This window comes from Protopterus annectens, chromosome 2.part0 (genome assembly GCF_019279795.1).
Source record: "Protopterus annectens isolate FY-2018-M chromosome 2.part0, PAN1.0, whole genome shotgun sequence".
Taxonomy (NCBI): Eukaryota; Metazoa; Chordata; order Ceratodontiformes; family Protopteridae; genus Protopterus; species Protopterus annectens.
The window spans coordinates 1,961,959,362-1,961,986,540 of record NC_056728.1 but is presented as its reverse complement, the minus strand read 5'-3'; the positions used below and the strand labels follow the sequence as shown (position 1 = coordinate 1,961,986,540).

General features: G+C 36.5%; 1 protein-coding gene across 1 annotated transcript in view; it reads right to left on the bottom strand.

Annotated features, from left to right (window-relative positions):
• The window catches only part of LAMA4 (laminin subunit alpha 4), a 1,355,623-nt gene that overhangs the window by 163,826 nt on the left and 1,164,618 nt on the right, over positions 1-27,179 (bottom strand). The window contains exon 31 of the mRNA XM_044061904.1: positions 14,545-14,706. Coding sequence (XP_043917839.1) covers positions 14,545-14,706 — 162 coding nt within the window. The remainder of the gene's footprint in view (positions 1-14,544; positions 14,707-27,179) is intronic.

The window sequence follows — 27,179 nt, the reverse complement described above, 5'->3', positions numbered from 1 at the left end:
AGTGCAGAGTTAGAACTAGTCTGTTTTGCCAACCCTCAATCAATGTTTCCAAGCTCTGTATATGATGTTACTATGGCAGTTCTGCCTCACTTACAAAAATTGTAATACATCACTGATGGAAAATTCTAATCTTGATTGTGTACCAAGACATAACATGACCAAATGCTATATGGTTCTCTTAGAGGTGACATTTTTTGCCCATCCAGTATTAGAAACAAGCAGATATAATTCCACTACAGGAAAATATTCCATTTGAATTGGATATGCACTGAATATTTGGACAGAAGCCAAAGCCTGTTGGAATAAACACTTTCTGGTGAGCAGTGATATGTATCAACAATTTTCTCTGCAAAAGTAATGTGTTACCAGGGTACTTTCACATTGTCTAAGGAATTTAAGCAAGGACAGCAAATGCAGCTGTGCGATGTGCTGGAAAACATTGTATGGTTTTGTGTAACTAATTAAAACAACAACAATACTGACTCACAATGCTCACTAAACATTCTGTTGCCACTGCACCATACTGTCTGGCCATACAAAGTCAAACATCTCCCCCCTGGTTAATTGCAGAACTACTGCAATACTCTGCATCTTATAAAGCAGCTTAACAGAAGTACAAGGGTAAACAATGCTCACACTGACTGCAGCATTACTGAACCTTATGAAACACTGCATAAACTTCACCAACAAAGTCAATGCAAATGTTTTGAAGCCAAGGCTGTTGAAGCTTCTAGGAAGTATTACATGTTTCTAGAGAGAGATAACAACTTAGCCAAACAGTTGCATCAATAATGCAGGGGACTATATTACAGAATTAAGGAAAATAGATAATGAATTTACAGATGTTTTGCAAAGCATTTATATACTGCATCACACTTTTCTAAAAGAAGTGAAAGGAAATAAACTGTAGAATGCATCTACAGTGTTGCAGCTGCGTCATTTTATTGATATTCATGTTTCCAAAGTAAAGAGGTGACAAGAGAAATCCTACGCTATGTCAACATAGGCTCTAATGGTTTGTGCCTTCAGTTTTTCAGAGCCTATTATCAGGTGAAGCTGTTAACTTCAAAAAGAAGTTGGGGCTTCAGGGAGCAGCTGTATGTTTAACTAGAACAGAATGCATCAAAGTTGAATCAATTATGGGCATGTTTACAGTGTTAAATAATGGTCAGACAGGCTACACCTGATAAGCAGCTATCTTACAGCAGCGGTCTTACTCTTCAGTCTGCATACCTAAAGTGTACATACTGTTCCTCTAATCTCCAGCAGGGACCTAATTAAGTGTTTACTGATCTACAGCCCTAGCCTAGATGCAGACTTCCAAATCCTGCATCATTGTACAGCTTTGCTCTTCTTACCATGGTGAGCCTAACCACAATGTAGGTTCAATTGGAATCTACTTTTATAACTCATAGAAGGTCTGTGGCACAATATCTGAATAAAAGACATTGCATTTTCTCACTCCTTTTCCTCATCACAACAGATTTGTAGATGCTGTTTGCAATAAAACACCACTTAATATTTTTAGGGAAATAAAAAATGGGAAAAGAGGGACAATGTTCCCATGTTCCCGTGCTCTCTACCACCTTTCTGACATGCGGCTATTGGAGAAGGCGTCACTAAAAATGTCTGATGGCTATTTGATCGGGTTCGAGATAATCACATCTGTTTGAATTTATTTTTTTCTCAAAGGGTATATCATTGTAATGCATATTTCCATACCTTATTAAGGATGGAAAATGATCACTGAATCTCATAGACCTATTTTCCTGCTCTCCACAGTAAAACATAGAAGAAAACTGTGGGATTTTCAAATGAGATTTCATACTGAATCATATGGGTTGTTAAGGGGGCAGCAGTATGACTTTAGAAAAGGAAAACATACTGCTATAGTTCCAGAGCCACAGCTAGGGCAGTGAGAAGGGGACAGATATCCTGCACGTGGGCTGTTAGGGGGCATGATCAACACTGCAGAAAATGTGCTTATTGGTCCCTGAAAGTTACTTGAGACACTTGGCAGCTGGGTGAAAGTGCAGTGTTGAAAGTGATTTAAGAAACAATCTGTGTTAGTAATTGAAGCAGTAGCATGTAAAGCTTATTGATATAGCCCAGATAGTTTGTCTGTTCCTCAACTTTGGTCGAAGGGGTGCCAACTGAGGAATTTGCTAGGGTGCAAACGTACCTAGCTACAGCTACCCCTCTTTTGTTCTCAAACATCCTATTGACCACTATGAATAACGGGAAGAATACTGGGGTGATTTGTGTAGCTTTCCTTAAAGCCTTCAATTCTGTCATGAGAAACTATGGAGTTGACTTTATATAGTTTAGATAAAGCTATATTAGACAGGGTCAGAAGTTACCTGAGAAACATGTTCTCCAAGGTAAATGTTAACTAAATGCAATCTTCGTCTCACACGGTAATTAAATGAGTATCTCAGGCATTACTTCTTGGTCCTCTACCCTCTACCATTTTCTTAGATTTATTGTTTTCTGCTTGTACCACATTAATAATATACTGTGCATCAGTTAAACAGTCATCTGGGACTTTCATCAAAATCATATAGAAATTGCCAAGAAGCTAATAAAGAACTGAAACAAGTATTGTACTCTTTAGAGGGAATGGTGCTGCAGATTAAGCTTTGTAAGATCAAGTCTATGCTTTTTAAAACCCATATGAAACTAGGAATAGAGCCTGATTAAAAACAGTGCAGACCTGCACTTACTTGGAATTCAGGTTACATCAAACACTCATATGCTCAAATTTTATTTTCAGAATAATAAGCCAAATTCTGTCACTGCTTACTAGCTGCTAATAACAAACCCTGGCCAAAGTCAACTTAATTCCCTACCAGACATTACAGTAACCTCTGCAAATAGAATTGACAGTCTGCTTGTAATGCAAAATAAAATTCTCATGCTGATTATGAGTGCACCAATGGACCAATATCATTTTATCACCTTGGCCTAAACTAACTGTCTCTTTATCAGCCTGACAGCAAATCTACTGATATTTTCATCTCTAAACTGATAACCTCTGAGTACTGCAGACCTATAGGCAGAGTTCATAAATTCAAAACATTTACTTTAAGTATTAAGGTCCAACATTATCTATCAAGTTCATCAAAGACATTTTCATTTCTAAGTCTAAACATATGGAACACTTTTCCAAATACAATAAAAGCAATACTTGCTGACTGTAGGCTTTTCATTAAAAAGCATTACTGTTTCCAGAAACTTTGTGTACATGTACTGGTTCTGTTACCTAACCAAGTTTTTCTTTCTGCCTGAAATTTCTGTCAAACAGATGAAAGTGATGATTTTGCAATGCTTTAAAGAGAGTACCTTGTTGAATAAAACAGCATTATGTTGAACATTTCTAAATATCAAACCCGTACAACCTAACCCTAATACTGTTTTGCAGTTGAATTTACTATAACTACCAAAACATTTTTTTTTGTTCTTTTTGCTCTTGTCTTATAAACAGGTCATGAATGCCTCTAGTAGACTATCTCATATATATGTAGACAGTTAGTTCCAAGGAAGCAAAAAAAAATAGGAAGAGATATGAACTATTAGATAAGTCTTCATTAATCACATTAGCATGCGTTCTGAAAGATCTCTATGTGCTATGCCTCTAATATGTCTCAGGCTGGAATAATACAGTCTAGCTAAATGATTTCTATTTTTAAGACAGATATGGTAAAGATGTGGTAAAGACCAGCAGCCAATGCAGACCACATAACACAGGATTTTTTTCATAGATTCACAGATTCATAGATTCAGGATTTAAATGTCCTGAGCAAGAAATACCAGACAAAAGTATTGTGAAACTCTGTACTCATGGCAGTCAATCCAGACCTCCTCTTCCATAAATTGGTATAAAGAATATATGGTGCCAATATATTCGAGTAATGAGAGATACACACAAGTTAGATACTTGCAGATTAAGACTGTCATCACCCCAAGTCACTTGACAGCCTTTTCTACTAAAGTTAAGTGCATCACACACTAATAACATACTCTGTGACATCCCCATTACATCAAGGATGTTATACATACCTCCTATGCAAAATATAATTTACACTTTTTACCGAGCTTGACAGACTATATTATGCTATAGCTATGTATGTGAGTAATATGAAAGTACACTCAAGAATACTTTACTACATTTCAGAATTTTGTTCTTTAACTATGTTCACTTTTGGCGCTTGACTGATTTCCTTCCTTAAACATTTCACCGTAAGGCTGGATAACCTTGAACTACCTGTCTATCATAAATCTTTGTTTATCCAGTGGCTTTTATCCATCCTGTAAACTTTCACACCTCATTTCTTACAACAAACTGCTCTGATAAACGTGTTCAGTGCAACTGTTACAAATAGGTAGTGCCTTTCCACTTATAAGACCATACAAAACACTTTATGACCCCAAAGGGTTGGGTGGGTGGCCTAATGGTTAAGGTGTTTGCCTTACAAACACAAGATACAGGGTTTGAATCTCACAGGGGATAACTGGCTAAGCTTAAAATGGCTCGCAAGAGCAGTTAGTCTAGTACTAACCTATGAACCTATGAACCTATAACAGCACCCGCCAGTCCTGCTTCAGTTTAATTTCAGATTCTAATGCATGTCAATAAATGGAGCATGTTGATTATTCCCAAAAATAAAAATATGTTTTGCTATAACAAACTATGTATGTAAGAGCCAATTAATAGCAAGCCAAATGTGAATCATACATATGAACCCTGTTATTAGTAAGACTTGCAATCCACCACAGATAACTGCACTGAAGAATGACATCAGCTACCTATAAACAGCTTTAAAAGCACTAACACACGTCACACTGTGCAAACCCACACACAAAACATGTCAGTGCAAAGTGTTAAATAAGTTCTAAGCTATGTTTATCAATAAATGTTGCTCTTTTCTTCTGGGGACTATTTGTATAGCACAGCAAAGTATATGACAGCTTTTAAAAATCTCATCCACTTCATGTTTCTACATATTTTTTAAAATGTAGTACACTGGAGTAAATAAAATTTCCAGCATATTGCAAAAATTTGAAACTATCTTTAATAGGTTCTCAAAATGGATTAAAGCAATTGAACTCTTGAAATTTTCTTGAACCTGTTAACTTGGTTACAATCAGCAACCTGATCATAATCTTCTATTCATTTATATCTGGACTACTTTTGCTAGAATTTTATACTTCTTGTTTAACTGTACTAAAAGCCTTTGTATGATGTTGACAAGTATGCTATTATTTTCTATGAGTATGGAATGTGTGTGTCTTTTTCTTTAAATGGATTTTTGTTTGTATTTCTAAACTGCAGGAAATTAATTGCAGTCAGGCAGAATCTTGATTATGTAGCTGAATACACTGTACACAGTGAACAGTTTATGCTTAAGCAAAGACTGTATTGCAGATCTATGCTGACACGACTATTTTTGCAAACTTTTGTACTGCGTACAGCATGTGGAATTGGTATAAAGAAGTAAGAAGAGATAGCACATAACAAAATTCCAACAATTTGGAAAAAGGCAGCACAGACAAGGCCCGTGTAAATATTATTCTGGATTATGACACTACTTTATAAAAATGGATTAAGTACACATCAAAAAGTTGTTAAACCATTAAAATAATTATAGGACAATATAGCAATACATTTAGCTCACTATAAAAGCTAGTGAGAGTAGGTTGTGGTTAATTAATTATATTTTGCTTTATTTTTCTGCTTGCACCTGAAAGTGATTTTCTGTCTTGCCTCCATATGCTGGTATTAACAGTTTATTCTTGTTTAATAGTATCACAAATAAAAGCCTTGATTTCAGATCATCTGCAAGTGTGCATGAGTCCTTGTTTTTTTCAGTCATCACTTTAAAACTATATGTTTATTTTACTTCTTCGAAATGAAATGTTTATTCCATACTCCATTCCATCTGTATGCTATCTTCTTATTTTCTAGGCAAAAAAATTCTACTCCCCAGTCTTCTTACTGCTCATAACACCCATAAGATAACCCAGCCACACTTATGGCATTAGCCTTTTGCATTTAACAAACCTTCCACCACCACCATCATAATCTTTCTCTGTCTTTCTGGTTCTTCTCTTCCTCTTCTTCTCTTCCTCTTCTTCTCTTCCTCTTCTTCTCTTCCCTGTGTGCCATTCCTTTGAAGTCCTATACATGAAAGCTATGTACTCACTATAATGATATACATGTTGTCATGTTTCTGTCTGGTTCATCTCTTATAATTGGATCCAACTCAAATTCGGCCTTAACACATTTAAACCTTTGGACCCAGGGCTATGACTTTTCCTGTAGCCATAATTCCCTCTCCTTCTTCAGAATACCACAGATCAAGTTTGCCTAGAATAAGGTTATAAGTTTCCAATATTGACAGGCAATTAAAGAGAATGTTCAATACAAAAGGGTGTCAAAAGGAACTGACCTGTTGAGATTAACTATAACAAGACTCCCCTAGAGTACCATGCATTCTTCAAGGTACAGGAGTTGTCAATTTTGAAGGGGGAAGGAGGAAGGGATGTTGAACCAGACAACAACAGGACTGCATGGATCAATTGTTATGGTGAACACATATCTTTTGTATCTGATGTTGCTCATTTTCATCTGATTCAACTATTGGGGCAGATTCACTAGTTAACAATTTGTCTGGGCAGCATCAAGGCAAAGCCAAAAGAGGTACAAGATCTGAATTGTACATCTAACAATACTGAGATACAAAGGTATGGATGGTAGACCAGGTGTTAGCAGCATAAACCTCATCAACTGGAAAGATATGTTGGAAAACTGTGTATGTTGCTGTAAAATGAGCTGTCAGTTTCTTGATTTATGATAAATCTAATTTGTGATTAACAAAGGTGACGCAACTCGAGAGACATCTTGAAAGAGTGACCTTGGAAATATCATATCCTAGTTTAGTTTTGAATAATGCAATGCCCTATTGAGATGACTTCCTGAAATCTTTAGTTCTGTGTAGATAGAACCTAAGTTGTCTATGAAAATCAAGCAAATGCATTGCATATTCTCCCTTAATTGAAAACTTCAGAAAGAAAACAGGTAGATTAATGGACTGGTATATATTGGATTTATATGTCACCTTTGCAATAAATGAGGACTTAAGTTTTAGAAAGACCAGACAGGGTGATTTGCCTGAAAGGCCCTGCAACTCTGAAATTCTCTCTGCAGAAGTAACTGCCACCAAAAAGGTAATTTTTCTTGTCAAAAATTTTAAGTCTACAAAAGCTGATGGTTCAAAAGGAGGTTGTGTAAGGGCTTGAAGCATCAATGTAATATTCTATGGAGGAAATTGGTCCCTTATGGGGGGGGGTCAAAGAAGAAATGTCCCTCAAAGAAAAGCCTTAGAGACCTTTAAAGAGGCTGTAGGAATCTCATTGTGCTCGATTGGAAAGTTAGAAATGGCTGCAAGCTATAATTTGAGTTGGTGATGTCTCCAAGGGGGGATCTACAGGAACCCTCTCCTTCATGCAAATCCATATCTTCTGTGACAGTTTCTGGCGATGAAGCTTAGTGCTTCCATTTGCAACTCTACTTCCTATGGATCTGTTGTTGGGGGACTTCTGGCAATATGCTGATTTGAATCCTCAAAGCTTGCAGCAAGCAATTAATGAGAATACTTCAGATTCTTTAAGCATTAGGAAATAATGTCATAAACTGCAAAATCCAAGTATTTCCATAAGTTATGGATGATGTCAGAGACTGTGTACATTTAACACATCACATACCAGATAAAGCTTTCAGAGGTTTCTGATTGGGGATTGCTTCTGGTCCAGAAGAGCAGCTCAAAACTACTAACATGATTTATGAACGGAGAAAACAAGTATGTATCTCAATGGGTGATAAAATGATTTGGACAGCTACTACACGGTTAGACTCAGAAAACTACTAAAAGATGCATGGATAGTAAATCTGAAGTATGCAAGTGACTTAATTCACTGCATAATCAGACATCTTTAAGAAGGAGAGTCAAACCTCAGTGATTCATGTATCAGTAAATGACATTGCATCATGACTGGCATTTGATAATGCTTTACTTTTGGGGTTCTCTTTTGTGTTTATTTTTTTCCATTAACCATGTAGAGTCACCTCTCTTTTTCACTCAATGAGCCTGTCTATCTTCTGGGGGAAGAGCCCAACAGACCATTCATTCTATGAAATGAGAGCCAGATGAGCCAAGAGGGGAAGTTCTCATCTTCATGGAAGTGATCAGGGTGTTATGTGTTAGTTCTAGCATCCCTCCTCTGCACTGGCCCAAATGCTGAAGAGGTTGATTGTACATTCACACCACTGCATAACATTATCAAAGATCCCTCCCTGATTGCATACATCAGTTCTATGTTATCCATGCTGGAGAGTAGAGATTCCCCGTTGGGCATGCCCAGATGCCTATTCAAACCTTTCTTCACACCTGCTTCTTCTCATAAAAAGGTGAACGGGTATAGCCTTGTCAATTTTCTTCTCTCTCACACTAGCTCCAACAGGTGCCCCAGCCTGTAATCAAATGCAAGTCACCTGGATCATATCAGAAATGTATCCTACACTAATGAATCTGGCTTTGAGAGAAAGAGAATGGATGGCAGGGGATGGATATGCTTCAAAGTGTAGAAGGAGTGATGTTAAAGGGGCTTTAGACGCAATAATTGGGTTCAAATTTCATAGTACTTCAATGAGCTGTATACAAAAATGCACTTGATGTTAAATTTGACAGATCAAAAAGGAGAGCGTACAGCTTTAGGGAGGCAATGTACAATGTGCAGGCTAGTTTAAGGTATTTTAATTTGGGTGCATATCTACACTAGGAAGAAGATGTTAAAATAAACATAGTGCACTTGTGTGAAGACCACAGGGAAATGAGTTCATATTTATTATTGTGCTTATTTCCTAAGCACTTATTAAATGATTAGACATACAATATATATTAAAACAAAAATGTAGTTATTGAAAACAGGAATGCTGTCTGAGCAATGATATATGTATAAAAAAAATAATTGCTGTTAATTAATATTAATAGAAAAAGCAATTCATTACTACATGTACTGAACTATACAGTGTGGAGACCAAGTTCAAATAAAGAATGGTAACAACATCCTCCATTTCACCAGTCACCAATCTGTCTTGAGTGGGTGATAAGTAAACCTAAAAAGTAACAGAGAATTTAGGTTGCAAAGAAAGTAGAGGACAGTAATATTAAAACAGGAATACAATTATTTATTTGAGAAATTATGTAAAATTGTAGAGAAAGGTAGGGAAAGAGAGACATAGGAACAAAAACAGCCTTTATTCAACAAAGTGGTGAAAGCTATAGTACTTAAGGCAAAGTTTCTGTGTTAACCAAAAGAGGAGTTTTTTTCCATTTATGACATTTGAAGGTCAATGGCGTAGCATGGAGCATGTAAGGTTAAAGAAGACCCAGGGAACAAGCATTTAAGTTCCTTTTTCAAAAAGAAAGGATGGGTAAGGATCCAATGTTGTCCATTTTTGTTTGATTCAACTATTGGACTCAGATCCAAATCAATCCAAATCAGATCTGGTCTTAGCACCTTTAAACCTTTAGATGGAAGGCTCTACCCATAATTACCCCTCTTTCCTCAGAATACATCAGATTTTATTTGCCACTAGTACCAAACAGTTGCAAGAGCTCTGCTCTCTGTTTCTATGACATGTATCTCAAAAGTCTTATTATTATTATAGCCTTAAATGATGATTTACACCTTTCCTTCCCTACCTGTTTTCTTGGTGACTTTAGGCACCATTTAAATATATATATAGAAATATGGGTTTAGATAGTTGTTAATGTAGTCTTTAGCTTATAGGATTACACTAGAGTTTGTTATAGAGTAGCATTATTTCCATATTTAACATTAAGATTTCTAATTAAAACTTACTTGTAGTAGCATTTAGACCTTTATGTGATTTATGATATTTTTCCTGACTTATAGTTTTGTCATCTATACTTGTTTGGTTTATTGCTGTTGCTGTTCATTATGGCTTATAAAAGTTTAAAAAATGTTCTAAATGTGTCCACAAAATTCCTCCACAAGACCCCCCAATCCCTTTGTGTCTACTGCTTGGGAGTGGCATATCTGTACACAGATTGCAAAGCCTGTGTTTCTTTTGACCACAAGGCCTTTCATAATAGAAGGGATATGTTAATCTTAAAGGGTCCTCTTCCAGTGCAGCCAGGTTCCATGAAAAAAACACTGGCATCCCCTTCTCTGCCGATATCTAAAGAAAAGGAAAAATAACTTTCAAAACAAAAAGAGTTTACTACATTCAGCAAGACTCCATAGAAAGGACTTGTGAAAGCCAAAAATATAGTCACCCAGCTCAGCAGTTTCCTTGGGTCCAGCAGCATAAACAACAAAATCTTCAGACAGATCTGTTCTTCTTCTCCTCCATTCCTTTTTTCCCCGGAGCTGGTTAGTCCTCAACTTCATTCTCTGATTCTTCAACAAAAGCATCAGTCCATGGCTTTCTTGATTGTCTCTTCTTCCAGGTCTGTTCATTCTTCAAGGAAACGTACCAAAGTTGACACTGAATGAATGATGCAGAGATTTCTGCAAATGCATATACTGATGGGGTCCTTTGGCTCCATCTCCTCAGGTTGGGCCAAGAACAGTCCCAGTGACCCTTCAATCAATGACTCCATTGCAGTTCCAGTCTTTGGAAATGAAGCCCTCAGATCAGAACTTTCCCAGAGTATCTATATCAATTCCAGTAGTGCCTTACACTTCATCCCTGAATATTCCCCAGTCTTTCTTGACTCCTATATTGTCAGATCAAGATGACAGTCAGAGCCGAAGTATCAGGGACAGTGCCCAAGGTGACAGGTTGACTTTGAAACTTTCAGCTCCATCCATTCTCATCAGAGCCTTGGCTCTTGACAGCTCTGCTCTGATGTCTGCATCACCGCCAGGGCTGGTGAGGGCCTCTGGAGGTTTATCTTTTCCGCACATTAGAGTGATCTCCTCAACTGATTTCCACTTTGGCTTTTGAGGTTTTCTAGTGGCTATCTCCAAGCCAAGAGACAATGTGCCTTTATTATATTCTGATCTGTCTTGATCTCTCATGTATACTGCTTCAGACTCCACTCCTTCATGTCAATAGGGACAGTCAGTTGCCAAAAGCCCCGGGGAAGTTCTCAGTCTGATTTGAATCTGTCACCAATTAAATAAATTCTCATGCTTTTCATCAACTTGTAGCTTAATCAACATAGTGCAACTTTCATTAATCAGTTTTTTGGCTTGTGATTTAGCTTTCTCATACACCTGATGCAGTACTAGAGCTTTCTTTAAACATAAAGTTTGTCCTCTGTGAAGATTTTGATAGATTAAAAGGTACTTCATACATAATTCAGTCTTTGATTAGAGAACATGCCAGTTCTCCAGATTCATATGTTTTGCTACAGTTTCTCGGTTCAGATTATAATTATCAATTGACTATCCAGTTTCATTTTTCCATGCAAAGAATGAGTGCATCTAATACATCCTTTCTTTTCATAAACTGGTTATAATCATAATGTACCACTTCCTCAAACACACAGTTAACACAAACTTCTAGCTATTTGTTCTGACCATGTGTAAAAACAAAAAGATCTTCATCTTCTCAAATTTGCAGTGAACACCACTTGCAGACATGTAGTGTTCAAAACACTATTTAAATATCCTCTAGTCTTCAGGGACATTACCAGTCATCTAAAGTTTTGGGATTGATAGAGGCCTTCCATTTTTCTTGTCCATCTAAGAAAATGATACCATTTTAGGTGCTCACTTTTCACATACCTTCTTACTGGTTGCCTAATTCATCTTGCACTTAGTTTTAAATGCTCATACCAAGATTCTAGCTGTTCATTCCAATTCCATACTTCTGGCATCACTTTTGAGATAATTTCTGACACCAGTTTTTTAATAATCTGAACTCATTAGCCACACTTGATTTAGAAAGGAAGGAAGAAAGTGTCAACCCCGGTAATATAGCAGTCTTGACATTGTCAGTACACAACTGCTGCAGTGAATTTCTAGTGAAAGTAGAATCACCCAATTACAATCATCCATACACCTTATAATCAGGTAGACAGAGAAACAGACAGACATGTGTGCACACATACACAGGCACATACCCCCCCCCCCCCCCACACACACACACATGCGCACACACGCACACACATACACGCACACATACACGCACACGCACACACACACACACACACACACACACACACACACACACACACACACACACACACACACACACACACACATGCACTGCTCAATTAACATCTCAGACATAAATAATATCTATAGGCTAATACCTGTTATTACAGTTACATTTTCTGTGCTTCAGTTCAGCCAGCATAGTACTGCTGCATCAGAACATATTCATCTTATTCTGTTAACAATACCCTTCCAAATGGCCACTAGAGTTTTTGTTTAAAATAATAGCATTTTATTAATGAAAACTGAATGCCATTTCATATACAATGAAATATTAATATTGACTAAGTTATTAGTGTCTTTTCTATTTGAGCCAGTATGTATCAGTCTAGGATGAGATGGTAGATAAGACTTCCTTTTTCAGCAGGGACAGCTTACACCTTCATACGAAGACTCCCACATACTAGCTAATACCATAGGAGCCAGAGTGTCCCTACTGGACATTTGTAGAAAGCAAACTCAAAACCCAAATTCAGACAGCATCATGGTAGCACTGCTCAGTGCTAGGAGTCTAAACAGAAAGATGCCAGAATTCCTGCCTCTCAAACATATTCATATCTGTGTAGTTAGTGAGATATGGTTTCAGCATAAAGACTGCAGGGATTAGCCTGTATCCTGCCTTCAGGCCATTGGGTATTGGTTATAAACACTATCACCTCACATCAAATTGCCCTTGAGATCAAAATCATCCTCAACAACTCAAAATATCATTTCATTAATAGCTGCAGATCCCAATCAATGTCCCCTAAAGATCATGGAAATTACCTTAATACCACTGAGGAGTTAAATAGGGACATCAATTTTCCAAGCACTGACTAGCACACATACACTTCTAAAAATGGATATGCCCAGCATTTCACAGACTTTGTTACTACCACTGCACTGGTGCAAATCATAAAATGACTCACAAGATGCTCTAGCATGCTTGACTTGGTCTTTACCAACCTAGGCTGCTTATACCCCACCAGACAGCTGTTCAACTCTGGTTACATCAGGCTTAATGGTACCACCACACCGCCAAATGAGAACAACTTTATGGACTTGCACAGGGCAAAACTACTTCATAGCTGGTAGAAGACCTGTGCAAAATTCCAATTAATCCACCACAAATAGACCCAAATAATGAGGCTGGATGTCACATTCACCTCCAACTTTTCCAGCAACTAAACAGCTGCATAGTAAAACTCTCTACCCCTCCTTCCTAATGTTAATGATAAATTCAAGAATAAACCTCTTTGGTGGAACTTGCATATTAATAAACTATATAACAAAAGAAGGAAAATAATTAAAAAGTGTAAGAAATTCCCATCCCTCTGCCTCAGGATCACACTGACACGTGAACAAGGAACAGAGAGCACAAACAGACAGTGTAAAGCAACGGATGAACTTCAGTTCACAACAGATACCAAAGGAAACAAATTAAGGAATAACACAGAATTGTGCATGACAGACCATTCACAAACTGCACTTTATTTCAAAAAATGCAAACTAAAAATCATGATACAAGCACTTTTGGACACCATGATACTTTCCTGGGTATTATGTTTTAAGCTCTGTGTTTCCAAGGTGTGGTCAAACAATTCACTTACACTGTACTGATGAACTCAGAAAAAATGGTGAAACATGGCATGTCTATAGCTAGTAGGGTTAAGCTTTATTGACCACAATGCACCAGTAAAGATGTTAAAAAATAAACAAGTTATGGTCATTCAGAAGCCATGTTGCTGAAACAGTGGTATGTCCTTAAGGACTGATTTGCATATATCCCACAGGCTTCAACTACATGAGGTTAATGTACTATACTGTGGAGACTCTAGCTTGGCTGGGTCTTTCTTGCAGTTCTTATTGAACATTTTATAAGTAGACAAGCCCAAGAATTAGTTCTCACAAACAAAACAGGAGTCAAGTACATAATGATCTCCAATTACACTTAATGCAGTTCACATATATAATATCATTGACATGAGTGTGACAGTTTGAGGACATATTCATCTGGCTTAAACAATGTATTAACACCAAATACTTTTTTGTGAGTTTATTGCCTCCTAGAAATTCCCCTTTCAGCTGCCTAGCTTCCTGCATATTCTTGTTTCCAGCAAGAAATCTTTTGATATTTAACCCACTACATCATACATACATACAGCCTCTGTCCTATATTCTACATCCGTGCTTCATTCCATACTCACAGTGTCATAATCAGAAAGTAACAGAATTAACTGGTACACTGGATTATCCTGTTTATGTCAACAATAATAAAATAGAGTGGAAAATAATCTTGGACATGTTGGTTACCTTGTCAGATATGCGTTACTGATGCAGCCGGTGAAGTTGCCATACTGCGTTTTCGGTGAGCCACCAAAGTAATACTTTCTTGCAGTTTCTGGTGTCTGTTCTTCTTCACCTTTTTCACAAATTGTCCTCCGTAGGTCTTTATCATCTACAGTAAGTACACAGCTGAAAAAAAAAGAACGGAAATTGTAGTATAAGATATTCTGAAGGGCATTATTTTTTTTACTACACCAGAGTACTACAGGTAAGAAAAATGGTACGGGAATACAAATACACTTATTTAGTCAGTCAATGCAAGGAATGGCTACTGTCGTGGTCAAAATATCACAAATCCATGTCTTCTTGCAATATGTTACAAATTCTGACTGGAATAAGTAAGTATCAATAAATCATACCACTGTAAATCCATCTCGTCTGCCTCTTTCTTTCTGTAATGTCAGTATATGGATTATGCCTTCCACCTTTTCCTACCTTCATACCAGAAGAAGAATTCTGAATATCAAAGGCTACCTTTTGCTCATACTGGAGCATTTTCTAATCAGTATTGATACATAATAAAGCACATTTACTCTGCAGTTCTAAGTAATACATTTACTATGGACACCATCATTTTTGGCCTTCCACATAGTTTAATAATCTAGCCTTGCTTCACAACACAAACTTCCCTTATAGAACCATATATTAGTTTTAGGTGTTCTCCATTCTACTGAAAGCTCTATTTGTAATTAAATCACATTCGCCATCTCCCCATATAACATTTATATCGCATATTATGATTTCAACTATAGAGCAGGTTTTATTTAATATTACAATGTATACCCATTAAGTTACCTCAAAGACCTGCTAGTCAGGAAAACCTTAGAAAAGTAATTTTCCATCACCAAGATAAAATGTTTTTAGCATTTTTGATGAAAGTAAAACGTTAGAAAAAAGAATATCCAGCACATTTTAATGCAACATTTCTTCTACTTGGTTCATCGATATCTAAGTGTTATAACAAATCCTTTGAAGAGTGTATTTAGTCTTCTCATGTGATTGGATGTTTTGGTGTTTTAAAGGAGAAGTAGCCTTCTTAGCTAATTAATGCTTTGCCTAGGCTAACTAACAAAGTAGCATTATCAGAAAGTATGCTGGCTGCTTATGGACCTGAAATACTATGAAAACCATGATACAGAAACTGAACAAAAGAACATTTTTATATGGAATAAAGAAAAAGAGAAGTGACATAAGAGTCCAAGGTATAGCTGCTTATCCAGACTATAAAAACCCAAACTGCTCTCAAGACAACAAAATATTTTATTCCAAAATGCTTTGTACGTGCTTTTATTTCTTTAGTAACACGGAAGTTTATATACTGCTCAAACTAGAACAAGCACATTTATCAATATTTCCTCCACAGTCCAGTATGTTCTTGGCACTGCCCAAACAGCTTCACTCTTGAACGACTATTCTTCTCATATTTTGTCACAGGCGGCAGCCAGCTTGTTCATTTCTTTCCTATCTATAGTCAACTTTTTGATAAAACCTTTGCAGGATCTGTCCTTTCTATTTCCAAAGCATTCCACCATTCCCCATATTACAGACAGAGAAACTTTAACTATGACATAGATTATGAACTCCACATTTTGTCACTTGTTACATGTCACAGTGAGGAGTATAGCTTGCCTAGCTTGGTGGAGGACTAACAGACATATGGAGCTCCATTCAGACACGTGCAATGCTTCTTGCCTTGATAATATGGGTTAGATAATTCTTGGACACAGCTTAAAATGTGCATGGAAAGTATGCACAGACCTTTCCTTCCAGTCTGTTGAAGATATTTCTCCAATTTCAGGAAGAAGGAAACTTATCAGTGTATCCTGGATTGCCACATGCTTTACTTTAAATATTATGCAGGCCCTGCCATTCAGTGGTCTGTTTTACAACTTCAGTCTGTATTCTATCTAGATATTCTACCACAATGATGATGCCAGGGAATCTTCTTGGGCTAGGCTTATATAGGCTTCAGGCCTTTAGCTTAGTACACACCTATGAACCTATGAACAAAGCTCAGCATATTATATCTTTCTTTGCCTTCAGAGAAATCATTTACTTGGAAATGATGTCTTCTGTGCCTGACAGCCAAGTCATTCATTTCCATTTAATCAAATCCAGGCTCTTCCAGTTTTTCCTTACTGCTCTTTTTCACTCCCCTCATTGATACAGCCATATTACCTTGCTCTTGTTTAGTTTCTTGTTATCTGTGTGGGGGGCGTGGTTCAAATATAGCCTGGGGTCCAAGGCACACTATGATGGATAAAGTATACCTTTGGCTCCAGAATGTATTCAAACTATACTCTCTCAGCTTGATTTTTTTAGGATAATGAATAAACACACATTATATTTTGGAATCATCTTCCTGATTGTTTTCAATGATGTTTATTGTTTAAGTATACCAAACCTTTTTAAAGTGCATTTTAAATTTGTAGTCTTGAACATTTTTTTCAAGAAATTAAATGAAATTAAATGTAATTAATCAACAGTAACAAAATTACTAATTTCATAACAGTTGAACCATAAAAGAACACTCATATTATTGTCATTATAATCCACTAATACCCATGCTGTTTAATTATTGCCACTTTATTGATTACTCTCATCTCCCATTTGTGATTGTGGTGAAGTAGTACAGTTATCTTTACACAAATAAATACTTGTACTGCAAAGACAGACTAATGATTATTTATCAGTAGAGCAGGGTTAGTCATTTTCATCCACACACAGCACCTGTACACAAAAATTATAGCCACACTATTGACCCCATGTACTTCAATGTCTGAATGGGGTAAAAAATAACACCAATAATAATGACCAAAGTAATATTTTCCAGGTTTGTTTTGCACAGGCACACAGTAGCCACAGAAGAGTATTTCAAGTTACATCACACAAATGCACAGTAGTTCTGTAAAGCAATATTAAAAACTGTTTAAAATGAACAGATGACAAGAGTCTAATGTACTTGTATTCACTGAAAACCCTCCAACCAACAGTTTTAGCTACTTTGCTGACAGTATACACCTCTTATTTCTATAAAGAAATAAGTTACTTATGGTTTATTGATAGGATCAGATGCACTACATGAAGCTGTGTAAAGACCACTAGCATCACACTATAATACCCAGCCATGTATAGTACAGTTTAGAGGGAACAGTACATATGAGAATATAAGAAGGAATGTTAGGTTTACTATCAATATTGTGAAAGGCAAAACGATTTCTGTTCACACTATCGAAGTAAACCATCAAATCCAGAATCCCCGCCACTTCACAATGTCGATCCAAATGATCAAAACATTTGAGTTGAGACTGTCACCGAAAACATCATGTGATAGCCATATAGGAGCTGATGTAAATCAAACTCCTATATGACATATTACATTTTTGCAGGGGGGCAAGCCCCCTGCACCCCCCCACACCCCCTTATACTAATATATTCTAACTCTGAGATCGCACTACAATGGGGACATGGATGAATTTCCAGTCCCCACTGTACCGATATCTCCATACATATAGTAGAACATATACAACATGTAGACCACAGGTCCAAACAAACTGATAACAAATAAGGAAGCCAAAAACGAATCCAACAGTTTATTGTAAGCGCTTTTGTTTCGTCTATGAGAAACTTCATCAGAAAATGACAAACAGTGCATATTACCCAGCTTAAATACTCCCCCTAATTAACAATTCAAAGTACTACATGCATTTTAAATACATTTTTATAAAAAACACAGAAACTGTGAATTTTCCACCTCCATACAATAAAACAATAATAAATAACCCATTGATATCCATCCTATTATTTCTAAATACAAAACAATATATATGTATGGATATGAACAAAATTGGTATAAAATTAAGTAAATGTATCTTTCTAAAAACATATATATCTATATATATGTATAAATATGTTCAACAAACACAGAAAGCAATACCAAAAAATGTCCGAGACCCAACTATATAACAGTACAACAATACACAGAGAGAACCAAAAAGACTAGTGGAAAATACATTTTTATAAAAAGAATTCAGACCTCAACCTAAGCACTGAACTAATAGATAGGGTACTATTAAGACCAGGGTTAACACTGGCATTGGTTCTTAACTGCCACTTTAGTTCTTTTAATTTTAGAAAATAATTTACTGGACCACCTCTCTCACCAGTACAAACTTGTTCTAATATGGTAAACTTAAATGTGTGTCCTTGATTTTCCATAACATGTACTGCTAAAGCACTTTTTATTTCATTATGTGAGATGTCATGATTATGTTGGTACACCCTTGTCCTAATAGCATTGATGGTCTTGCCAATATAGAATCTTGGGCATTTGGTGCACAACACCAGGTACACCACTGCCTTTGTACTACAATTAAATTTCCCATACAAATTAATTTTACCATAGTTGGGAATACTGTATTTCCTTCCAGCATAAATTTGCATTGTCCACAATAGCCACATTTAGACATATTCCCTCTTACATGGCTGTTATTCAGACACCTCTCAATAATAGATTTAAAGTTGGCGTCCCTATGATAAACTATTTTTGGCCTATTACCTACAATATTAAGATGTTCTTTGTTTATTTCAAATACATGCCAATTTCGATAAATGATTTCCTTACATTCCTGAAAACCCTGGTTATAGGTAAGGACTAAAGTATTTTTGAAGTCCGAACCAGCCGGCTTCTCCTGTCCCATGACCTGGTAATCTGCTTTACCTAATAGGGGAACAAAGGTACCTGCTGATCTTTTATTAATAACTTCCTCAAAAATATTATTTAAAAATTCTAGCGGATAACCTGTTTTCACTAACATATTTTTTAAGAAGTCCATCTGTTCCACAAATTCTACCTCATCACTGATCATTCTCGCCAACCTAACAGACTGTCCCTTCACCAAAGATTTTTTCTGGTGTATAGGGTGCCAGCTATCAAAATGCAACAGGCTGTTAGAATAGGTTGATTTCCTATATATAGTTGTCTGAAAACATTTGTTGATCCTGTCCTTAACAATCAGAATATCCAAGTAACTAATTTGGTCAGAATTTATGGTAGATGTAAACTCTAAAAACCCAGAGGTTGTCTTTAGATAATCAAAAAATTCCATCAACTTAGTCTCATCTTCCTTTCAGAACAGTATGATGTCATCCAGGTACCTCCCGTAGAAAGTCCATTTTGAAGTGTAAGGACTGTTCAAAATAAATTAATTTTCCCAATATGCTAAAAGAATATTGGCAAAAATAGGGGCATGTGTTTATTCAACACTTTTAACATCTTTTTAACTTTTTTATATAAGGAAATGTCTGCTATCAATTGTTTGTGATGCAATGTCATGAAATATCATACAATGGTTGTTTATTTAATATTCATCTAAACATTTATTTTATTTTCAATGTTCAAAGGTTTTTTCATGGTAACACATACACAAGAAAAGATCTTCATTGTATTTGAATTTGCACAGTTTTATAAAGGGTTAATTTAATTGGATAAAGATCGTACAAATGATTGGTTTTTGAATTAACAGGTACATATCTAAACATTCAGTTTAATCACCAGGGGGTATTTGCATCTGATGAAGGTGTATGAAAACGTATTATTAAGTGGCAGCGTTAATGTAATTTGTGTTTCAGCATGCTTTTTTTCTTTGTATTGTGGAAATAAATTTGTTTGCTTTTAACTCGGACTCGGGCCCTCATTTGGTTCTCCAGCGAACTTTGGGATTTGGTTCTAGTTTGCTTTGACGTTCGCTTTCATCTCGCTTTGTGGTTTTCAGATATTTCACAGTTAAATAATGTACAGGTGAATGCCTTTACAGTAATATGTATCAATGACCACATAATAGATGTTGAAGATCTGGTAGTTTTAAGTATTGCTCCAAATAATTCAGGCTACATTGAGCTGACAAATATCAACTCCTTCATTGTTGCTGGATGCTCTAAAGAAGATACTGCAAAATATATAATGAAAATGCAATATATTTAGGCTATACTAAACAATCCAGATCTACTGGTGAATGTGCTAATTCTTCAGTACAATAAAAAAGCCAAATAAGCCAAATGACTAAACCCATAAAATTGGTACTGCAACAGTTTTCAAACAACAATTAAAAAATCATACAAAAGTCAGAAATATTACTGCATGGGACAGATGTCTTATTGTAGTAAAAATAATGACACAAATAGATATATTCCAATTCTAGTTCACAAAAACAGCAGCCACAGTAAAGTTTAATAACAACTTTCTTCACAAAAATTATTTAGTCCTGTAAAGCAATTATGATGAAATAACAGACAGCCTCGGACCTTGCAATTATAGGTACGCTGTTCTCCATATACATCATAAATGTCTGATTGTAACAAAAAATAATAATAAAATGGTCACAATGTATTTCAAACTACATTTTACACAGACACACAGCTGGTCACCAGTCCCCAACCCCATATCTGACTGCCTTCCAAGAATAATTTGTGCACATGCCCAAGTGTAGTAAAATAAAAAATGGCCACACAATGTATTTTATACTCAGTCTGACAAAAACAGTTGCTGACCAGTCCTCATAGCCTGGCCATACCTAGTTACCTGCCATGGAGAATTTGTGACCTTGATATGTCTGACTGTAAAACTAAAACATAAAATTAAAGAAAGAAAGAACAGTCATACCAAATAGGTCAGGCTCTTTTTACACAGGTACACAGTTACTTGACAGCCCCCCCTTCTACAAACCCACATCTGGTTGCTTGTTATACATAAAACGAGGAAGAAGAAGAGGAAACTTAGCTCAGAGATATCAGAGGAAACTGACACAATGATACAGCAGAAGGCAGTTGTGGCTCTGCATAATGAAATGCAAGATACTAAAGCTGGGAACTAGCAACCTGGAGAAGAATACAGCACTGTCAGAGTTTAGCTGAAGGGCAGTGAAGAAGAAAAAGACCTTGGTGTGGTTACTGTGGACAAAATAACCCACTGATTAAAAGGAGAGACAGGGAGAGAAGGGGGGATGGGTAAAAGACAGTGCCAAAGAAAAAAATAATTAAGTACAGCCAAAGGTGAATTTCAGTCAAGGTAAAATGTCTTTTAAATAGAGTTCTGGTCAAGATGGATTTGAAGTTCTGTGTCCAGCTATGGAAACCATACATGGAAAAAATAAATAATGCTTCTGGAAGAGACAACAAAGAATGAATAATCATGGTTGTAAAAGGAATCTACAGGAAAGAATCAAGAAAAAGTTAGGGAAGGTGGACTTTTCCCTCCAGAAGGAAGGGAGAAAAGGGCTGTAATCTGGATACTGTAAATGCATAGAAGGATCTGAATCAGAATCAATATGGGAATGAAGGAAGTTTAAGGGGAGTAAAGAGAAAATATGTTTCATATTGGAGGATCAAGAGTTAGTTGGACTCTGTGAAATATTTCTTCACAGAAAGGGTGGTGGACAGATGAAATATGTCTTCAGCTGGCAAAGTGTGAAGCAAGAGTCTCAAATGAAAAGAGATGCTTTGTCATATGGGCTTAACTGATTAACAAATAGATAAAAGAAAAAAAATAAGATGGGATGGCTATGTGGATGGACGAGGAATGCAGACTGGATACATGGAGAAAGTGAAAAGGAAAGATGGGAAGAGTAATTGCAGAGTATAAGGTGAGCAATTAAGGCAGAACAGCTAGACTTTTCATTTTTCTGTCAGCCTAAATAAGTATGCAATAACAAATCAAAATAAACAGAGTACATTTGTAGATTTCTTTCCCTTGAGGCATCCACTGCTGTTAAAAACAAAACATTTGTACAACATTTAAAGTAGGGCTTCCACTTTTTATTACCTTTACCTCAAGTATCAATACTTCAGGATTACAAATGCTGCAAAACAAAAAAAGCAGCTTTATAAATTCCTTTCACCTCATTCAGTTCAATGGCATCACTGGAATGGATAGATGGGTACTTTGCTTGTTAAAATTGCCGCTCTCTCGCACACAGTTTTTCTCTTAACTGTGCACAGATCACTTAGGTCCCCATCTCTCACATGAAACTCCTTTTAGTATACCTCTCCACAAAGGACTGCATGTCCCAAAATCTGAGTCTCTTTTACTCAACTATACTAGCTTTGGCGTAAAATACATTTCATCTGCCAATTCAGCTTCATCAGATAGCCTTTCACAAGGATTGCCAAGCCACATACACCATTTGCTACTACAAATGAATAAACTAATCCCTGTAATTACTATCTTAGAGGCAAGACTGAATATCTTTAAACAACCCTTTGCTAAGACTGTAGAGGGAGGTGCCTGAAAATGATGCACGCATTTATTAGGTACAGAAGGACAGCATTTGGGAAGGTGCACTTTTTAATGTATGGAGGGTCATGCAGAGCAATATTATGAGTTTGAGTACTACTTTTTACTACATGCCTATCCTTTCCATACCTTATTGTCTCCAATCTATACTTTTTTCTGAGTCTTACTTCAATACGTTATGGCCCTTCTGGGGTTATGCATACTTTAGCCTCAACACATCGTGGTTAGCTATGAAACTCTCCCCAAATGCTAAGTATATATACTACTTCTGAGATCACTGCCTGCACCACAGGATAGGAGAAATACTTTGAGACAAGTCAATTTTGGAGTTTGAATGCATTTCCTTAGTTTTGAACTTTCAAAGACCTGTACTTTGTGTAGAACAGTGTGCTAAACTATGCTTTCAGTACCTTCCAAGTCAGTGTATTTTAAGGAACTTTCCAAGTTGGGGGCGGTATTAAGCCAGATGTATTGAGCATGTGTTATAAGCAAGAAGTAGTATGTGCATGCAGAAGCAGCTATGTCAGGTGTACAATAAACTATCTGTTAAACTGCCATCATGCCTTCTCTCATCATTCAACACAGTGTCAGAACCCGTTTTCAAAATTGTTTAAGTCTCGCAAAGTGTAATGAAGTGCCATAAGCCATTTTAGTCTTTCAAAGTGCAACAAAATGTCCAAAGTTGTGCAAATCTCTTCAAACTGCAATGAATGTATGCAGTAAGTTGCCTAAGCCTCTTCATGGTGCAACGGATGTCTAAAGTGCTACAGAGGTACTTGCATTTACTTTTTTGGCATATCAAATGAATTTTGTGAACCAAAAGTGTATACGATGTTCACATTTACTTTAACAGCATGTCAGAAGGATTTTGTAGACCCAAACCTTTGGTGTTTGATGGCAATGTTGCAGAGAATTGGCATATATTTGAACAAGAATATAATATTTTTATAGCAGCTGCGCATTCTGATAAAGATTTATGTATCCAAGCATTCATACTTTTCAATTTAGCTGGCTCAGAGACCATTGAGTGAGTACGTTATTTTGTATATGCACCTGTTGTGTATGTGAGTGAGGGAGAAAACTGCCATATTTTTGCTCAAGCAGAGATGCGGAGGACCCAGACTGTTTAAAATGTAAATTCAGGGAACTGTGTAGCCCTCAGATAAATATAACAATGAAAAGGCATACATTTAACACAAGGAATCAGAAGCATGGTGAGACTACTGAAGCATACGTTACTGATTTATGGAATAAAGGAAAAACAAGTAAATATGGAGACTTGCAAGATGATTTAATAAAAGACCATCTTGTGTGTGGTATAAATAATGATACAGTGAGGAAAATTCTACTGCGTGATAGTGAATTAAAGCTGAGCAAAGCTATTGAAGTTTGCCAGATACATGAGCTCACAGAAAAACATACAAATATGCTTGCTGCAACTGCTACTGCAAATGTCAATAGTGTGCAACAGAAATTTAAGATAACAAAGCCTCATAAGTGTAAACCAAAAAGCTTTACCTCATTCACTCCTATTGTTAATTGTTGTAATTTTGGGGGCAGTCATGAATCTAAACAAGTAAAATGTTTAGCTTACAGATGGCAGTGTCACAAATGCAAAAAGTGGAATCATTTCAAAGAGTTTTGCAAATCAACACTAGCTAATAGTAAGATTATTCCAATGCAAGTAGTGAATCAAATCGAGACTGTGACAAGCTTGAATGGCAGTGATGAATTTTTTTATGTTGATGGTGTTTCTGTGGTTGGTGTAACATTTAACATGGTAAATTCAAGCGTGTCAGCAAAGAGTGAAATATTCTGTACTGTACAAATTGATGGGAAACCAATAGAGTTCAAAGTGGACACCGGATCCAAATGAATATCATGTCAGTAAAAGCTTACGCAAAAGTAAAATCTGGAAAGTATTTTGACTCCACGAAGTGTTAATTGCTTATGATGGTGAAGTAATTCAGAAGCATGGCACTGGAATCCTTTCTTGCCATATGTACAGTCGTTACTAGGCCTTGAAGACAGCCTGTGTATGGGTTTGATTTCACTCATTGAAGTGCATCATTTAAATACAAATGAAAATGGTAGTTTTTCACAACATATTTTCAACGAATATGCCAGTCTCTTTACAGATAAACTTGGCAAGCTTCCAGTTATATATTCCATGAAGCTGAAGCATGAGATAAACCCAGTTGTTTGACCAGCACGTAAGATTCCAGTAGCAATACAGAGTAAAGTTAAAGCAGAATTAGACAGAATGGTAAATTCTGGTGCTCTCACTCCTGTGTCAGAACCTACTGAATGGGTATTGTTTATGGTAGTAGTCCATAAGAAAAGCTCAGATGATATTCAAATATGCACTGATCCTTGTGACTTAAATAAAGCTCTTTAATATCTTCATAACCCAATGTGTATAATAGAGGACGTAACAGCATTAGTACCAAATTACACTATTGTCTCAGTTCTAGATAGTAAGAATTAATTTTGAGAAATTTCGTTGGATCACAAATTATCTTTGTTAACGACATTTAGCACACCATTTGGGAGACATAGATTTTTGAGGATGCCATTTGGAATCAGTTCTGCCAGCAAAGTATGCCAATGTGCCATGGAACAAATATTTACTGGGTATCCTTGTACCATTATAGTTGACAGCATTATCATCGGAGGCAATAGAGAAAAAGAACATAACAGAAATCTCAGGAAAGTTCTAGATCATGCACGTAAGGTCAGCCTCAAGCTCAATCCTTTGAAATGTCAATTCAAATTGAAAGAAGTTTCCTATGTTGGTCACATGTTCACAGGTTCAGGCCTTCAACCTGATCCATTGAAGGTAACGGGAATCAATGAAATGCCAGTTCCAGAGAACGTCACATCTTTACAGCGTTTCCTGTATGTGATTAGCTATTTGGGAAAGTTCATTCCTAACCTTAGTGAGCTTTCAGCACCATTACATGAGTTAAAACACAAAGATATAAAATGGTCTTGGTATAAGCAGCATCAAGAAGCATTTGATACTTTGAAAGAGAGAATTTCCAGTCTAGCTACACTGACATACTATGATGTTCATAAACCAGTGACTCTCACTTGTGATGCTTCGCAGTATGGTCTTGGGCAGCATGTCTTTAGGAAGGCATTCCAGTTGAATATACAGCTCGTACTCTGACTAACAGAAATGCACTATGCACAAATAGAAAAAGAGCTTCTTGCAGTTGTATTTGCATGTTCCAGATTCAAAGACTATGTATACGGAAGACCAATTCAGATTGAAACGGATCATCATCCATTGGTTACGATTTTGAAGAAACCAATACACGTTGCTCCAGCAAGATTGCAACTTATGAAGTTAAAATTGCAAAAGTACAATTTCAGTACCATGTACAACAAAGGTAAACACATGTATCTTGCAGATGCTTTGTCTCAAGCGCTCCCACTGTCCAAGCAGTATGAGAATGAGACAGCAGATTTCAAGGTTATTGTCGTTAAATGCATTTCATCATGTTGTGATGTGTTAAGAAATCATACTGCTAAAGACCATGTCATGTTATTAACCAAGGATGGCCAATGTGTTAGACATGTTTGCCACTTGAACTTCAACAGTACTTCCCATACAGAAATGAACTCATTATGGAAGATGGCATCATTATGAAAGGTCTAAAAATGGTCGTTCTTAAATCATTGCAAAATTAATACATAACAATCTGGACAGAGGTCACCCAGGTACTGAATCAACTAAAAGTAGGGCAAGAGGTATTGTGTTTTGGCCCTCAGTGTCCCAAGATACTGAAAGAGAGACACTTTCCTGTTCAGTTTGCAACAGTAGTAAATTGCATCAGCAGAAAAAACTTGAACAACTGCACCCAATCCCTGATTTACCATGGTCCACAGTTGCTGCAGACATTTTTGAATGGAATGGTCAACACTATCTGGTACTAGTTGACTCATATTCTGGTTGGTTCTAAGTTGATTTACTTCATAATTTAGCATCTATCGCAGTGATTATGAAATTAAAGAGACATTTCTGAGTTCATGGAATTTCACATAAAGTCATATCAGATAATGGTGCACAATTTACTAGTCAACGTTTTAAAGAATTTGCTAGATCTTGGGATTTCACTCATGTAACCAGTAGTCCAGTGTATCCACAAACTAATGGCTTAGCTGAACATGCAGTTTGTAATGCAAATGATTTGATGGAAAAGTCCAAAGGGGAAGGAACCAATGCATTTCTTAATTTACTGAATCTTCAAAACATTCCTTGTGACCATATGCTTGGTTCACATGCTCAAAGACTGATGTCAAGACA